The sequence below is a fragment of the Talpa occidentalis genome, unplaced genomic scaffold (assembly GCF_014898055.3).
Source record: "Talpa occidentalis isolate TD23 unplaced genomic scaffold, MPIMG_talOcc4v2.1 talOcc4.12, whole genome shotgun sequence".
Classification (NCBI taxonomy): Eukaryota; Metazoa; Chordata; class Mammalia; order Eulipotyphla; family Talpidae; genus Talpa; species Talpa occidentalis.
In genome coordinates, this window is record NW_023601212.1 from 78,151,224 (window position 1) to 78,168,420 (window position 17,197).

At 54.1% G+C, this 17,197-nt stretch overlaps 1 protein-coding gene across 3 annotated transcripts in view; it reads right to left on the reverse strand.

Annotated features, from left to right (window-relative positions):
* Positions 1 to 17,197, reverse strand: part of CLIP2 (CAP-Gly domain containing linker protein 2) — a 69,298-nt gene that overhangs the window by 14,478 nt on the left and 37,623 nt on the right. For 2 of the 3 annotated variants that reach the window (XM_037506807.2, XM_037506809.2), the window contains 7 exons: positions 15,372 to 15,496; positions 13,317 to 13,530; positions 12,102 to 12,299; positions 11,114 to 11,217; positions 9,398 to 9,458; positions 3,479 to 3,583; positions 914 to 1,849 (listed from right to left, as the gene is read on the reverse strand). In XM_037506807.2, the coding sequence (XP_037362704.1) occupies positions 914 to 1,849; positions 3,479 to 3,583; positions 9,398 to 9,458; positions 11,114 to 11,217; positions 12,102 to 12,299; positions 13,317 to 13,530; positions 15,372 to 15,496 (1,743 nt within the window). The remainder of the gene's footprint in view (positions 1 to 913; positions 1,850 to 3,478; positions 3,584 to 9,397; positions 9,459 to 11,113; positions 11,218 to 12,101; positions 12,300 to 13,316; positions 13,531 to 15,371; positions 15,497 to 17,197) is intronic. The other variant, XM_037506808.2, reaches the window with a different exon arrangement.

Consider the following 17,197-nt stretch of genomic DNA (forward strand, 5'->3'; position numbering starts at 1 on the left):
TGCCCTCCATCCAAGGGTTGGTTTTATCTTCCTGGGACCCTCTGATTCTCCAGCTGTGAGGCTGAGCATGACCTCTGTTGCTGGTGAGGGAGCAAGCTCTCCACTGGGCAAGTCACTAGGTCTCGGAGCCTTGGTTTGCTCATCTGTGAAATGGAGACAATGTGGACCTCTTGGGAGTTAGGGTGTGATGGGGCAACACAGGGTCTGGCGCAGGGGTGGTGCCCCGAGGGAGGGGACAAAGCCTTGATGTCCTGGGTCTCGACCTCAGCAGGTTCTGCAGAAAGGTGGGTGAGACATTTGATGGACTCCTGCTTTTGGAGCAAATCTGATGCTTTTCATCAACCTTTCAAGGGTCACACAACTCGAGCCTTTTAGGCCCCACTCGAATGGACCCTTATCATGCTAGGGAAGTGGCTGCTACTAAGTCTCACTAGGACTGGCAGTTAGGAGGCAGCCCTAAGGTTCTCAGCACTTGTGCTAGAGATGGGACTCTGGGGCAGGGCAGGGCTTGCCTGCCCTCCACATCTGTGCCAGCCCCATGCACGGCACAGAGCCTGAGCTCCCAGAACCAGGCCCTCAGAGTCAGACTCCTTTGCATGAATCAGGGACTTGGGGATGGGAGGAGGCCTACTCTACACACAGAGGTACAGATCTGTCCAGGCCTGGTTTGTGGGGAGCCGGCCAGGTCAGCTCAGACCACTCTGGGTCCCCAGGATCACACAGACCAGGAGCTCCTCTTGTGAGCCAGGTGTCCCCCATCTCCCATGGGCATGCTCCTGGGAGTAAGAGTGCCTCTCTGGGCTGGAGAGGAGAGGCGGTTAAGAGCCTAGGCCCTCCCCAGCCAGGCCTTCACACCCAGGCTGCTGCTGCCCATGGGCCCTGCCACAGCCCAGCAGGAGGGGCGGCTGCCTACATTGGTGTGCTGGGATGAACACAGGGACTCGACGGCCTGGAGTCTGTTTTCGGCAACCAGAAGCTTCTCCCGCAGCCTCTCAGCCTCCTGCTTGCTCTGAGCTTCTGATCGCTGCAGCAGCTCATAGTCCAGCATCTTCTTCTCAGCCAGGGAGATCTGCTCTTTGAGGAACTCGATGGCCTGCGCCTGGCCCCGGTACTCCACATCCAGCTTCTCCAGCTCGTGAACCCGCAGCTCAGCATCACGGCACTGGTCCTGGGCCTCCTGCAGCTCTAGCCGGTGCTGGCTGGCCTGCACCTCCAGCTGGGCCTGCCAGTGCTGCTGCAGGCCGGCCAGCTCCTCCTGGGCCTCCTGCAGCTTCTGCCGGAGGCTCTCCTTCTCCTTCACGTGCATGGCGGTCTCAAGGTCATGCTTGGCCCGCAGGTTACCCAGCTCCAGCTGGTGCTCCATCTTGATGCCTTCCATCACGGCCTTCAGCTCCCCAATCTCCTTCTGCTGGGCGCCTGGGCCTGAGTTCAGGGTGGCCTTGAGGTCTTCCAGGGACTTCTGGTGGTCTGAGGCCAGAGAGTCCAGCTTGGATTTCCAGTTGTCCATGAGCCCCATGTTCTCGCTGGTGGCCTGTTGGACCTTGGCCTTGAGGTCCACCACCTCCTGCGCGTACTTCTCGTTGGCCATGCGGAGCTTCTCTACCTCGGCCTGGTACGCCCGCAGGGCCTTCTCGTACTTGTCCCGCAGCACGCCGCTCTCCCTCTGGTGCTCCTTGCTGGCCGACAGCAGCCGCTCCCGCAGTCGCAGTGTCTCAGCAGCCTCGGGGTGGTCGGCGGGCGGAGGCCCCGAGTGCAGCAGGCACTGCTGTAGCTCCTCGATCTCCCCGCGCCTCAGGTTGAGCTCCTCCTCCAGCTGTAGCACCCGGGACTTCTCAGCCACCGTGGTCAGCTACCAGGAAGAAGAAATGGGTCATTGGTTGCCTGGAGGGCAGGGGTTAAGTCTTGCGGCTCAAGGAGCGCAGCCCCAGTGGGGGAAGGCCGTGGGCAAGGAGGGGTACCCAACCTCACCAAGGTGCCTGCCTTCCCCACAGGGCCTGTTCACCTCAGCACCCAGACAGACTTTCCTGGCTTGTACCCCAACACATCAAGGAGTCCACCATCCCCACACTTCTAGGTGGCCAGGTCAAATTCACCCATTTAAAAGAAACCACCTATTTGAGGTTAAACTTCCTTTATATTAATTTTTTTTATTTAATAAATTATTATTGATTTATACAATGTCATTTTGGCAAGTGGGTGTTGTGAGAGTGGGAATTTACATTGTCCTGCTCTTGGAGGTTCCCCATCCAGAATGGGCTGAATCGCAGGAAGGTTATCTGAAGGGGGTGGCCAGAGGGTCCGGTGCAGGGCCAGCAGGACAAATGAGTGCTCACAGACCCACCTTCTGATGGGAAACTCCAAGATCCGAAGTTCCATCCTCCAAAGTCGACCATAATCACGTCAATGGTCAAAGATTTGGAAACAATATCCCCAAGAGTTTAAATCTTTTCCAAGCTTAAGACAATTGTTTCTGACCTTTAGCTCAATAAACCTGTTTGTTTGGTTTTTTTCCCTCCAATCAGGTTGAACCCTAGTTCAAGATGCTTAAGCGTGGAGGGCTCCAGCTTGTCAATTCTGACTGCATGCAGCCTCTTGCACACGTGGGTGTACTGCATGTGCACACAGTCACCCAGCAACGGTTAGGTGCGCAAACCAGGCCTGAGTGTCTTCTGACACCTACGGGTTTTCACACTCACTTGTGTGCTGAGGCTGACACGCAGAAACTGCCCACTGCTCAGCCCGCACCCCTGTGCTGGTCACGTGGTCTCTCCCAATCACTACTCGAGGTTGTTCAGCGCCACCACCACAACTATGGCAGGCTGGCTGCCGGGCTGGACTGGTGGGCTGTCTGGATGTGTATGCCTGCACTAGGGGGTGGCCCTGTGGCGTGCATGGGGTGTGGAGGGGCCAGCTGCACCTGGAGCCTGGACCTGGCACCACCCCAATCAGAACTCTGGTTGGTCCAGGAAAGCTCCTGAAAACAGACTCTGACAGAGCCCTGGGATACCCCTCTTCCCCAAAGCCCCACCATCCCCCCAGCTCCAGGTCTTTCAGGCTAGCCCCTCCTGCTACCATATCCAAAACCCCTTAGGCTTAGAGGAACCTAGATATTCAGCCCCTGGCCGCCTCACTGGGAGAGGGAGGCATGGAGAGCTTGTCGCCACGTCTGTCACATATGGGACAGAACATTTCTGGTTCCTAAATGACAAAGTCTTGTCATGACAATGCCTGGGGAGGGAGGAAGGGGGAGGAGCTTGCAGGACACCTCCAGCCTATGGGACATGAGCCAAGGAGCAAAGTCCTAGAGAGCAAAGACCCTCCTCCTCCCTAACAAGCATGTTAAACTCTACTTCCCTCCTAAAAGGGGGTGCAAAAGGCAAAAAAAAAAGAGGATAGCAGCCAAAGACAGTAAATAATGAGACAGAGAAGCCGAGGGGGCGTCAGCGGGCCAAGGCGCTGGTGGCGGGCGTGGCGTTACCCTGTTGTCCGCTAATTCTCGGAGCAGCCGCTCGGCCTGCGCCTTCTCCAGTAGCAGGCTCTGCTCCAGCTCCCCAATGCGTGCGTGCTCCAGCTGCGTCTGGGTCTGGTCCACCCGGGGCGGGGCAGGGCAGGGCAGGGCACGGGGACAGGGGAAGGGGCACAGGGAAGAGGAAGCCGGAGGAAGAGAGAGAAAGAGAGAGAGGCGGCGTCATCTTCTGAACAAGACGAGAGAGCAGGTCAAGGAGAGGAGGTGGCTGGGGAAAGAGAGGAGGTTTGGAGGTGCACGGGGAGGGCCTGCCGCTGCCCCCCGCACCGTGTCCTGACTTGGTTTGTTTAATGGCAGAGGTGGGGCTGCAGCAACCTTGCCCAAGTCAGCCCTTGGGGCAGTGGCACTGGGCACCCAGGTCCCTTCTGCCACCCGCAGGTGGCCCTTCCCCTTGCAGCTCCTGCTGCCAGCTCCTTGGGTGGGACCCAGCTTGCTCCCACCCAGCTCAGCCATATCTCTGCTAGGCACACCACCGGGCCTCAGGATTGATGAATGAGTAGGTGACCCCAGGATTCCTCGCCCCAGGTCTGAGCTGAAGGGAGATGAACCAACCAAATGCAAGGTTTTCAAAAATATCCACACATCATCATGATTCTCTAGCCTGTGCCTCCCACCACTACCCCAGGCCAGGCTCCATCGGTGCCCACCTCCCGGGTCCCTCAGAGGATGCCTGGTTTCTGGAAAACACAAGAGCACTTTTGTCCCAGCTTCACAACACCCGCTTGACACGCTAACAAAGCCTGACATTCTTAGGGCGTCTGGCCCGGCATCTGGGTTTCCCGTAACAGTTCTGCGAGGGCCGTGGGGGCTGGGGTGTGGCTGCGGGCACCAGAGCAGCCCTGACAACTAGACCCCCTCCTCCTGCTTGTCCTGTCATCATCCAGGGGAAACAAGGTTAAAGCAAATACGCGTGGAAGCTCCGAAGAGGCAGGTTCAGTAACAGCATATTCTTGGGAAACAAGAACACAGCCCTTCACTAGCAAGGTGGCGGAGACATCCCTCCAAGGAAGGCCCAGCAATTCACCAGGAGCCGTGGAGATGCCTGCGTCCTCTAGCCTTAATCTCTCGGTGAAATTTCCTAAAGGAACAACTAAAGAGGTTCCCTTTTCCCCCCCTCCATCCCCATCCTCTGGCAGCATGCTGCAGTGCTAACAGTGCTCAGAGTCTTCCAGAAAATTACAGGCTGACAAAAGCGCCTCAATCCCAGCCTCTCAAGGGTATGTCCCCACCCTCTTCTCCCTCTGCTGGTGGGTGCAGCAGCTCTGCTCGGGCCCCCACTAGATGGAGCCCGGTTGTAAATACTGTCCTGGCGGTCCCACTGGCAAGCAAAAGACCTCTAGCTTCACAGTTTCCAGGACAACATTCTTGGTACTTCCGCCCCTCCCCCGTAAGTGACCCCTCCTCATCACTTTCAGAACTTCTAGCCTCCTGGTTTGTGGGCTCAGCTCTCTGCAAGGGCAAGGGAACCCCCGGTGGAGTTGTCTCAGGTGCTCGCTTAAGAGGACAAACTCCACCACAGGACCCGGGAGGAGGAAGCGCCTTAGCGGGTAGGGGTGGAAGATGTGGTCTTCCCTGATGCTCCAGGGACACTGCCCAGGGCATGATGGGTGGGTACCAGGCTCTTGCTTGTCATGCTTGGGTTTCCCGGAGCTCACATTCCTAAAACCATAGACAAGGCCCTTGGGGCAGTGTAAGGATGGAAGCAATTTCTGTCTCATGCACTATTTTAGTGCCCAGCCCACCTAAGGGGTGTCTGGGCTGCTGCCCCATCTTGCAGAAGACCGGGACCACTCTAGAGACAGCTTCCGGATCCGAATCACCAGCAACTTGGGGCAGGTGAGGCCAGAACTGAGACATCCAGACTCCACAGGAAGGGGGGTTCACAGTGCACCTGCAGAAACACTGATCAAAGGGGACTCCCCATTTCCCTGTCCCAGTTCCAATCTTAGGAGCTCGATCCAGCCTTGCCTGGGCCCCTTGACTTGCTACTCTTCCTCCTTACACACATGGGGTCTGCCCCCCACTCTAGAGCAAAGAGCTGCTGCCTTGGGGTTCCCTCAGGTAGCTGAGTGCTGGGATCATTAGCTAAGTGGGGGCGGAGGTCCCCCAGCTGCACTAGGAATGTTTGAAGGTCAGAGGTGCCATGGCACCCTACTCCATCTCCCTCTTCAGGCCTTACTCTGCACAGCAAGTTCTCAACAAAGAGTTGATTCCTACACAAATGAGATAAAACTGGGGCATTATTTAATTAATAAAATAATCACATGAACCCCTGGATGATGAAACAACAACAAAACCCCAGACTGTCAACTCTAAGGCAGTTACCCAATATCTTCACCCGGGTATGGCAGGGATGAACACACTTTTATTTGTGATGCAATATGGCAACACCCATTCAAGAACCACAAACAAGTGTCCCTAGCCTGTGACTACAGAGTCCCCCTCCTGGGAAGGCACGTCCCCATGTCCCTGCCCTGCCGTGGCATTGGGGACATGACACCCCGAAGGCTTATATTATGGGAAGGTCCACAACAATAAATGACTAGGGAAGATAATTTCAGATTATGATTCAGGCCAAGAACAGAGCACCAGGCTGAGGGTAAGTGAGGGGCAGGCTGTGGAGGACTTGCTGAGAAATACAATTTAAGGGGAGACTCAAAGGAGAAGCAGGAAGCACCGACTGAGGCAGAGGGTGGAGAAGTGTTTCAGGTGGAGGAAACTGTGTGCAGAAGCTCAGAGGAAGGACAGTAATTGGGGTGTTCCTGAGGCAGAGAGGAGTCCCCCCCACAACAGGGCTGTAAGGAGGGGGGGTGCCTACGGCTCCTCTGGCCACTCCGTAGAGCTTGTCTTTCACCTGGGGTGATGGCACAAAACATGTGAGTGGGGATGGGGCAGGATTCAATGGTGTTTTTAAGCGATTTGGGCCTGTCTGTGGTTGGCTTCCCAGTAACAGGGGAGGGGCTGGGTGGGGGTCAGCTGGACAAGGCGAGTTGCTAATCACTGTAGCGGAGTGATAAGTAGGGTCATCATACCACCTCCTCTCCTTCAGGGTAAGTTCCTAATTTTCTACCATTACATTTTTTAAAATGTTTTTTAAAGGCTACCTGACTGTAGTCTGGACAATGAACAGTAAAGGAACAATGAAGAAAACAGGGGCCTGCGAGGCAGAGGCCACGAGGCTGCCCAAGGCAAGACAAAGGGTCTGGCCAAGAGAGGTGGCCGTGCAATGAAAGTCATTCTGGAGGCCAGGTCAAGAGGATTTCTGGTGGAGGGATGAGGGATGGACACAAGTCAAGATGAACTTGACCTGTGACACTAAGCTGGGACATGCTGAATAGCTTAGCTGTGACAAGCTGGTCAAAGACGAAATGGTGGAAACTTAAACGTCAGGTAAATAAATGCATGTATGAAGGTTGGTGTGGGAACAACGTGCTTTCAATTCGGCTACAGTGGCACTGCAATAAGAAATATGAATAAAATTAACTTTCTCATTTAATATTTAAAAAAAAAAGATGAATTTGAGCTGTGGGCCTGTGCAACTGTGTGGATTGTGGGGTGAGTCATGAGACAGCAAAGATAAAGGGGTGGTGTTAGGGGGAGCCAGGAACAAAGTGAAAGCTCTGTCTTGGACACATTACATGTGGGGTCTGCCTTGGACACATTACATGTGGGGTGCTGCATTGGGTTACAGAGGGTCTCCCCAATATCCTATCCACCTAGGACCTTGGAATGTGACCTTGTTTGGAATAGGATCTTTGTACATGTAGTTAGTTGAGGTCATATTGGATTAAGATGGGCCCCACATCCAATGACTGGTGTCCTGAGAAGAAGGCCAGGTGAGGAGACTCGGGAACACACATGAAAGAAGGCCAGTGAGAGGGAGGCAGGCAGTGATGCGGCTATAAGCCAGGAGCGCCAGTGTCCCGTGGACCCCGCAAAGGGACCCAACACGCACCCACCCTCCCAGGCCTGCACTTTGGACGTCTCCCTCCAGAACTGTAACAGTCCACCTGAGGTGGTGAAAGCCACTGAGCTGCAGTAATTAGTTACTGCAGCTAACTCAGGAGGCTGCTCTGGGGACCTGTGACTTACTCTGGGGGAGCTGTCGGGTAGACATGCCAGGGTTGAGTGGGGGTGAATGAGATAATTGTGGGCTTCTAAAGGGCACTAAAAGCCACAGACTGAAAGCTGTCAGGGAGAGTGCAGACGTCAGCGAGTGACTGGAGCTCTGTCCCTGGACAGGCTAACACTCGGTGGGCAGGGAGGAAGCGAGAGGTGAGACGGGGGCACCTTGCGCACTTGGGGGAGTAAAGGAGGAAGAGCAGGGAGATGAGGAAGAGAGGCCCTGGGGTTTATTCTGGAGTATTCTGGGGTTTATTTTTGACTTTAAGATGTGCGGGGATGAGTGGACTTTGGGTCAATTTGCCTTCTAGTTGCATGAATAGGGTCATGCAGACCTATGGATAGGGTCATCATACAATCAGTCACAAAGGAACTCTCTTCCTGTCCCACTGGATGAGCTGTCTGCCATTCTGCCCCACCCCTGCCACTCCCAGCCAGGGCTGACAGGGTCTGGGTGGACACCTGATCCAACGCCAGCAAGCCCACTGGTGAGCCTGGGGCCAATCAGATTCCCTCATGAGTTCGGCTGGCAGCTGGCTGGTGCAGGAGCCTGGGCAGGGTGAGACGGGAGGATGTGGAGACCTATAGACACCACGAGAGAAGACACAACTAGACCAGGAGTCATGAGAAGAGGGAGCCCCTGAGTGGGAGAGACCAGGCTTGGCTCCTGATGCTGTTGCCTGATCCAGTTCCCTGAACTGCCTGCCACTGGGGTTACAACATTTCCCTGGATCCAAACCCCATGTTGATGGGGTTAACAGCAAGGATCTCTGTTTCTTGAAACCACAGGTGCTTGTCCCAGGAGCCCAGCCCCAGCTGCCCTGCAGGAAGTCAGTCAAATGTAACCACATGCTCTGCCCTCTGGACTAAGAGGGAAACATCCATCAGAGCATCTTGACCCTGAGCCTGGATTGTGCCCTGATATCCATCCTCTAAGCTTGGGCACTAAAATCTGCTCTGACAGGGGCACCTGGCAGCAGAGCCTATATAGACTACACACATCCTCCCCTGGCGGTGTCAGCCAGGGACAGCACCACCATACACACCTCAGCTGAGCTCTGAAAGTCGAGGGGTCTTAACATGGCTCTTTCATAGAATCAAAAAACTAATTTCTCATGCAAATGCAGAAATGGCTGGTGTGATGATTCCCAGAGTGTGGGCCCCATAGCTGCATCACCTGGAGCCTGCTAGGCATGCAAATCCTCAAGCTGCACCCGGGCCTAATAAATGGTCATTCTGAGACCAGAGCTCAGTGTCCCGTATCTGGACAGCTCCTCAAAATGATGACTTCTCCTCGAGAATCATGATCTAGTTCAACTCATATTATAGATGATCAAACTAAAGGGAAGAGGCTGCCCAAGACCAGTTAGGGCCTGGCCAGGGCGCGGAGAGGGACTGAACTCACCATTTCCCACCCCATCTGACAGCTCCAGTCTTTATCTCTCACATCCTTGGAGTGGGGGGATGAAGAAGGGGGTGTGGCAGGAAAGGCCTTAGCAAGGTACATCCCACCCAACAAATGCAGCCCCTGGGACTCCCGGAGCTGAGCCATCCCCATTCTCTGACACCTCAGAGTCATGACCTGGCCCCTCCCTGCTTTCCCAGGGAGCCTTCCCTTTTCTCCCTCCCAATCCCCCCAGGCCCCTCCCAAGGGGCTCAGAGTCATGCCCTGGAACCCACAGCCATTTGCCTTCTAGAGCCAAGCCCAGGGTGCCCAACAGGCCATGGAATGGGTTCTTTGACTGTTACCTCCAGGTCTCCCTTGGTGATGGACTCCTCCTCCACCCGGAACTGCAGGTCTTCCACCTTCCTGCAGGGGAAAGGGTGCGGTGTGGGCTTCACCCAGAGTGGTGGGCTCTGCGAGTCAGCCATAAGAGGTGCACCATCGGATGGTCCAGAGCCCACACTCAGACCTCTTAGAAAACCTGCAGTCCTCCCAGCCTCCCGACCCCGGTGCTGTGCAGAAACCACCAACTTCTCTGAAACAGGAATGGTCAATCCACAGCCTTCTTCCCCAAGGTAGTTGTGGCGGAAATGGCAGATGGGTTGAGAATGGAAGCACAGTGCTACCAGCATCAGCTCTGCTTTCAACACCACAGGGAGAGACACTGCCACACGGAATAATCTGGAGAGTGGTGTGGGAAGGGGAAGGAAAGTGGGCTTCTTCCTGTGCTGATCCCACTCTCATCCACAGGCCCCCAAATCAGGGGCAAGAGTCCCAATCCCTACTCCTCAGCGGGGGCCAGCCTCAGGGAAATTGAACATCACCCTTACATGAGCCAAGATAGTGCAGGAGAGAGACACAGGCACAGCTCACCAAGCTTCTCTTACTGGGGCCTCCTCACAGTGCCCAGCATACAGATGGGGAAACTAAGGCCCAGAAAGGGCAAGTAACCTATCAAAGGTCATGCAGTGAGTACACGCGATGCTAAGACTTGCACCCAGACCTTCCCTGAACACAGATTCCACATCATCTTAAAGATCTGTTTTGTTTGTCGGCATCAGGCACGTCACCATGGGAACCAGATGTGTGGGCCCCGACAGCCGTCTCAGGCAGATATAAATAAGCCCTCCTCGGCCCGAGTCAGACGGTTACAACAGCCTGTGGAAACATGCCTGGGCTGAAAGCCCCAAAACAGACCCAAGGTGAGGGGGTGCTGAGGATGGGGGCTGTCCGCTGCAGGGGCACAGGGAGGGAGGGCTGCAGAAGTCTGTGTATCAGCCAGGAGACAGAGAGGCTCTTGGGTGAAAGGAAACCTCATCCCTGCAGCTGTGTCCCACCAGGCAACCCAGAAGTCAGGGTCACAGATAAAAGCATACCCCCGGGCCTCTGGCAGGGCAGACAGAGCCAGCATCCCTGCTGACAGGCTGGTGGCCTCAGGCACACCCTTCAGGTTCTGTGCCTCGGGTTTCCCATCTGTGACTTGGGGCAACCCCTGCCTCCTGGGCTAATTGTAAGGTCGAGAGAGGTGATGTGGGTCGAGCACCTAGAAGCAAGGTGTTTCGGGATCCTGTGGCTGCTGCTTCTCTGAGCCTGTTTCCGGGCATGTGGAATGGGAATGGGGCTTCAGGACACAGGGAGCGCTAATCACAAAGCCCGGCCCAGAGCGGCCGCTCCATGGCCTTGAACTGGCTCATGGATGGGGCCCCCCGGCATTCTCACAACATGCTGCACAAGCCAGTGGGCAAGGACAGTGAACCCCACACAATCAATGAAGGAAATGGTGCCTCCCACATTCATATGTGCTGAGTGATTCACTTCAGTTATCTTGTAAATCCTCCCAACAGCCTGCAGAGAGGGGACCTTCACCCCATTTTACAGAGAAGACAGGGGTCACAGAGCTCATGTCACTAGTTCTGGAATCACAGCCAGTATGTGATGGAGGCAGGATTTGGATCTGGACCGCTCCTGCTTGGCATTCTCAACAAGATTCAGGGAAAACCAGGAGTGGTCGGGGCGCTTACCTCCGCTCCTCCTCCAGCTGGTTGGACAGGTCTACCTTCTCTTTCCGCACGCTCTCCACCAGCAGCCGGGCCCGCTGCAGTTTCTCCTCTGCTTCTGCAACATACTGGGCCCCAAGCGAGGGCCAGGACAGGGTCAGCCTCCTCCTGGGACCAGTGCAGGTAGCAGATAGGCAGGGGTAGTGCAAGTGGCGAGGCCAGGACCCCTGGTCACCCCTATCCTCCTGCCATTCCTATCTGGGCATGGACTGTGAGCCAAGAGGTGAGGGGGAAGAGTCAGCAGAGTGCCCAGTGGGAACTCCATGTCCACCTGTCCCCAAAACCAGGCACCCCAATACCTCCCCTCAGTCTTTACTTTGGCTTCAGATTGTTGTTGTCCTGTGAAGATCCCTATCATGGGACACACATGAGCCTGGCCTTAATCCCAGCAACAAGGGAGTGGTGAGCCAGTCCCCAGTGGGGACAGAGGCCCAGGACGGGGCTCTCTTGGGACAAACACCAGGGAGAAGAGCAGACGTGTCAGCAGCAGACTCAAGGCCGGGGACTGGTGTCCTTCCCTGATACCTGACCCACAATCTGTCCAAAGTGTGATCCAAAAATGTGGGCAACTGTACACAAAATGTTTACAAAAGTATTATTTAGAAAAATTGAGAAATTGGAAACAACCTAAGTCAGTGAGGTCACAGCCTGTGATAAACAGCAACGCAGTCACTGAATGGGGCAGAATTTTCCATGACCTAGAAAGTGCCTGCACTGCAGGAAGCAGGAGAAACAGCACACACGAGCTGCTGTCCAGGTCCTGAAAGTATGTATACAGGAAGGAAATGCACCAGGCCAGAGGGGAACAAGGAGAAGGGGGTGTTGTGATGATATCTCACTATTTGTCTGCACACCCAGATTCTCCTCTCTAACCATGAGTAACTTGTAAGACTGGCTCCAGGAGGCCACTGGGTGCCCTCTGGGTGCCCCCACTGCCCAGTCTGCCGCCCACCTGCTCGTGTTGTGCCTTCAGCAGAGCGATCTCCTTCTCCACCTCGCAGATATGGCTCGTGGCCTTGGCCACCTCAGCCCGCTCCAGGTCCCGCTCAGCCAGCAACTGCTCAATGTGCTGCTGCTTCTCCTTCAGTGCCTCTTGCAAGGCAGTTGTGCCAGAGATCTTGCGGGCGTATCTCGAAGAGGTCTCCGTGAGCTGCGGGAAGGCGTGGGCATGGGCAGGACTCAGGAGCAGGAGTGGCATCCAGATAACCCAGAGCCACCCAGCAGGTGAGGGCCCACACCTCCACTGCCAGGGTCCTGCTCCCTCCCCTGCTAGTGCCCTAGTGCTCTAACCATACTTACATGGAAGGAATCATGATGTCTAAGATCCAGGGAACTTCCCCCAGCCTGGAGTGGTAGCTCCTGATAGTCACGGTGCTGGGATTTCTACCTCATGTGAACCCCCTTGCCTGGGCTACCTTCTTCCGGACCAGGAAGAAGCTCCAATCCTGGACTGGGCCTGGATAGAAGGCCCTCCACCTGGAGGGTAGCTTCACTTTCCCCCTCACTGCCCAGCGTTGCTGTGGTGGACTTTCTGAACCCACTCCCCTGCACCTGTATGACCTGCTCTGTATCTGTATGACCTGTCCTGTATCGATGTGATCCTCTTTAACCCCCACAGAAGGGCTTGGGCTACTGACAAAACAATAATATAAAAATAACAATAAATGTAAATGGACTAACTTCCCTATTAAAAGATATGGACTTTCATTTTTGTTCAAAACCCCCAAATTGAGGGCCTCCCCGGTGGTGCAGCGGTAGAGCGCTGGGTTGCAAAGCTGCCCGCGGCCTCTGCGGCGCCGGTTCAATCCCCGGCTGCTCCCCGGCCACTGGAGGAGGGTCCCATATGGCGTGCAGACCTCTCCTGCCGCCCGCTGCTCCCCTCAGCAGTGTACTTGGGTCCTTCTGCCTGCTCTGCTCCCCGCTCTGGCTCTGGTGAATTCTCTCACCCTCCCGCGCTTCTGACTGTACCCAGTGCATGTATAAACAAAACAAACAAATAAATAAATAAATAAAACATGCCTCTATTTAAAAAAAAAAAAAAAACAAAACCCCCAAATTGAGGGATACCTGGGATCACAGCAAGTCAGGGGCAAACTGGGATACCTAGACCCCACAAACCCTACCTTCCATACACACCAAGGGTACCCCTCCCCAGTCCCACACTCACCAGGCCGCTGCGGCTAGGCCTGCCCCCCACAGAAGAGGCCACAGAGCTGACAGAGCTGATGGAGGAACTGCTGGGGCTGTGGGTCAGAGCTGAGACCCCCATGGCCATTCGCTTGGTCTTCTTGGCCTTGGCAGGGCTGGTGGATGGGAAGCCAATGCGGATAACCTTGTGGATGGGCGCGAAGAGACCAAACTTGGGTGGGCACTGGAAATACCTAGGGAGGCAGGAGAGACTCATGCTGCTATCACAGCCCCACAATCTGGAGCCTCGGGCCTCAGTTGTCCCCCACATCACTTCAGAGTCCAACGGAGAGGCTCTTCCTCCAGGCCCCTTCAACCACACACTCAAGACTGACAGTACTCCCAGAAAGAGAACAGAGGTGAGTAGGAGCTGAAACTCTGCAGATATGGACCCAGAATATATACCCAGTCACTGGGAGGAACCCAGAATATATACCCAATTGCTGTGGAGGAACAGCAATTACTGAGTATCTGTTCTGCACCTGATCCTTTACATAAATGCACATGTGCTCCCCAACCACTCTTGTTATTCTACATTTTCACATGAGGACACTTAGGCTCAGAGAGGTGAAGTAACTCGCCTGCAGCCAAGTAGCTGGTTAAGTGGCAAAGCAGGAACAAGGCCTCCTTGCCAGTCTGCTGGGCTCCAAAGCCCACTGTGATTGGCTCCCACATGCCTTCACAGCCATGTCACACCCCGCTCTCATGGCTGCCCTGAAGTCACCCTCAGACTCCAGGAATCCCATCTGCTCTCTGCCCATGGGACTCCCTGCATGGAGAACAAAGGCCTAGGAGACACCTGGGGGTGGGGGAGCTGCTGTCCAACCTGCCACAAATTCTGAGAGCAAGAGTGAATTAGGGGCCTCCCTGGTGGCGCAGCGGTTGAGCGCTGGGTTGCGAGGCTGTCCACGGCCTCTGCGGCGCCGGTTTGATCCCCGGCTGCTCCCCGGCCACCGGAGGAGGGTCCCACATGGCGCGCAGACCTCTCCTGCCGCCCGCTGCTCCCCTCAGCAGTGTACTTCGGTCCTTCTGCCTGCTCTGCTCCCCGCTCTGGCTCTGGTGAATTCTCTCACCCTCCCGCGCTTCTGACTGTACCCAGTGCTTGTATAAACAAAACAAACAAACAAACAAACAAATAAATAAAAACATGCCTCTATTAAAAAAAAAAAGAGTGAATTAGGAAAAACAGTCATCTTGAAAACAGAAAAGCATAGTGTTGTCATAGCCATGAGGATGGATCCTCTTCTCTCAAAACCTCTCTGCTCAAGGAGTCCACACGTGGCCAGGGAGCTAGTCCAGTCCAGTTTCTGACATACCTTGAAATTGCCACCCCATCCTTCCTTCCAACATGGGATTTTTGCTCAGATGGCCACCTGGCCTGACTCTCTTTCCTCTGGTCACTTCTAAAAGCAAACCCTACCTTCCTCCAAGGTCTGGCCCATGTCTGGTTCTTCCCCTGGTGGCCTGCTCTGCACCTCTCTTCAGAGCTGTCAGCCTCAGCAGGGCCACAGAAACCAGCCCAGGACCCCCGCCATAGGTCCCCAGGCCACCTAGCCTTAGCCTTACACCCGACAGACACTGCTCACCCACCACCTCACTCCCCGAGCCCAGACACAGCCTCTCATGGCCCAACTATTATCCCGGCAGCCATTTCCCTTTCTTTGGGCACTGTGATGATTTCTTGTGCCACCCAGAGGAAGCCCCGATGGCAGGGACCACTGCTTCCCCCTTGCCAGTGTACTTGGACCTCTTAGCCATGTGTGGGACTAAAGACTCTTCTAGCACTTGTCCATGACTCTGTGTGACCTTGAGCAATGACCTCTCTGGCCTCTGTTCTCCCATCTGTAAAATGGGAATGGTATTTCCACCACCTACTGGGCTGCTGTGACAGGAGGGAGGAGGCAGCACCTATACCACAGTGTCTGGCACAGCCACCCACACTCTCAGCACTGGCTGCCTTAGAAGCCCCATCCCCTGAACCCAGAACAGCAAAAGGGGAGATCCCGCCCACACTCCCCAGAGAAGCCCACCATACCTGGTGCCCGCCACCGCCCCATCATTCTTCCCAAGGGGCTCGTCCAGCTCCACGCCACACCACTCGCCCTTGGCAAAGTCTGTCTCCCCCACGTACCGCACCACGCCAGTCTTCGTACCGCCAACCTGTTGGCACACGGAGAGACTCAGGTCTAGAGGATGCAGTGGGCAGAAGCACAGATGGCACAGGTGCCTGATGCCCAGACTTATCCCACCCTCCTTTCCAGTCTACAGGGGAAAGGGAAGCAGGGGAGAGTCCCGAAGCAGACAGAATGCATATAGGTATAACCAAGGCTTCCCAGTGCTGGCCCATGCAAGAACTCTGGGGAAAGACAGACAGACCTGCTTTCAAATGCTGCCAGTTTACAAGCTGTGTGAGCTTAGGCAAGTTACCCGACCTCTCGGAGCTTTAGAATCTTCATCTGTAAAAATGGTTTTTGCATATACTAGAGTCTCAATAAATGTTATCCTTGAATGTAGTTTGAATGGTGGTTGCCAGAGTCAGATTGGAGGCAGAGGGAGATGGGGATAGAATTTCAGTTTTGCAAGATGAAAAAGATCTATAGCTCTAGCGCACAACAGTGTGGATGCACTTAACACTACTCAACCATACTTAAAGTAGCTGATAGAGTACATCTTATGTTCTATGTATTTTAGCACAATTATGAAAACTCCCAGGACAAGTCAACAAAAAGTATGACTATTCCTGTAGAAAAATTTGCATTTTTTAAAATTGAAGTGATACATAGTCAAGTACTTTCAAAGACTTAAAAAGTTCTAGAAGTTTTCCACCTCTCCCCAGAAGCAAATAGTTTTAACTTGTTACAAAGTTGAATTTTTTGGTATTTACCGCCATATCTCTCACATGCTTACATGGATACTTCTGGGCTTTTCAATTTGGGGGGAAATTGCTGACATCCCACTAGGTAAGGCAAGAAAGTGAGGCATCAGCTTGGCACAGCCACTGCTTTACACCCGCCTCACCCACCTCCAGGCTCTGCACCCCCTACCATCCATGTCATGGTCTACTCGGTCATTGTGGTGGAGTACTTCCTCCACCTGAAGAAGCACATCCTGCAGGGTTTTCTCAGAAAAGGTGCTTGAGGAAATGAAATACTTGAGTCTTTGAATATCTGAAAATAGTTTTATTCTATCCTTGTTTTTTTAACACAAAATTCACCATTTTATTCATTTAAAATGCATAATTCAGTGATTTTTGTATATTCACAATCATCACTTTTATCTAATTCTGGAACATTTTTATCACTCCTAAGAAAATTCTGTACCCAGCAGCAATTGCTGTCTATTCCCCTTGCCAGCTATTGGCAACACTCATCTACTTTGTCTCCACAGATTTGCTTATTCTGGACATTTCCTATAAATGGAATCATACAATATGAATATGTAGCCTTTTGTGCTTGGCTTCTTTCCTTTAGCATGTTTTCAAAGTTCCCTGGGTGCATGAGCACCAGTCCTGCATTCCTTCTTACAGCCGATTATCGTCCGTTGTGTGGCTGCACCACATCTTGTCCATCTGTCCCTCTGCTGAGGGCCTTCTGGGTTGTGTCCACTTTTCAGTTGTTATCAACATCATTGTTGTGAAAATTCATGTACAAGTTATGTGAACACCTGCTCTCCATTCTCTGGGTCTCCTCACTCCTGAAAGATTGCTTGATGGGCCCCTTTCTTCAGGTTTTCAAAGGGTCCGGTGTTGCTGTTGAAAAGTTCAGACATTCTGAGTCCTGATCCTTTCCGTGGACCTGTCTTCCCACTCCAGAGCCTGCAGGACTTCCTCTCTGTCCCAGGGCTCTGCAGTTCCATAATGGG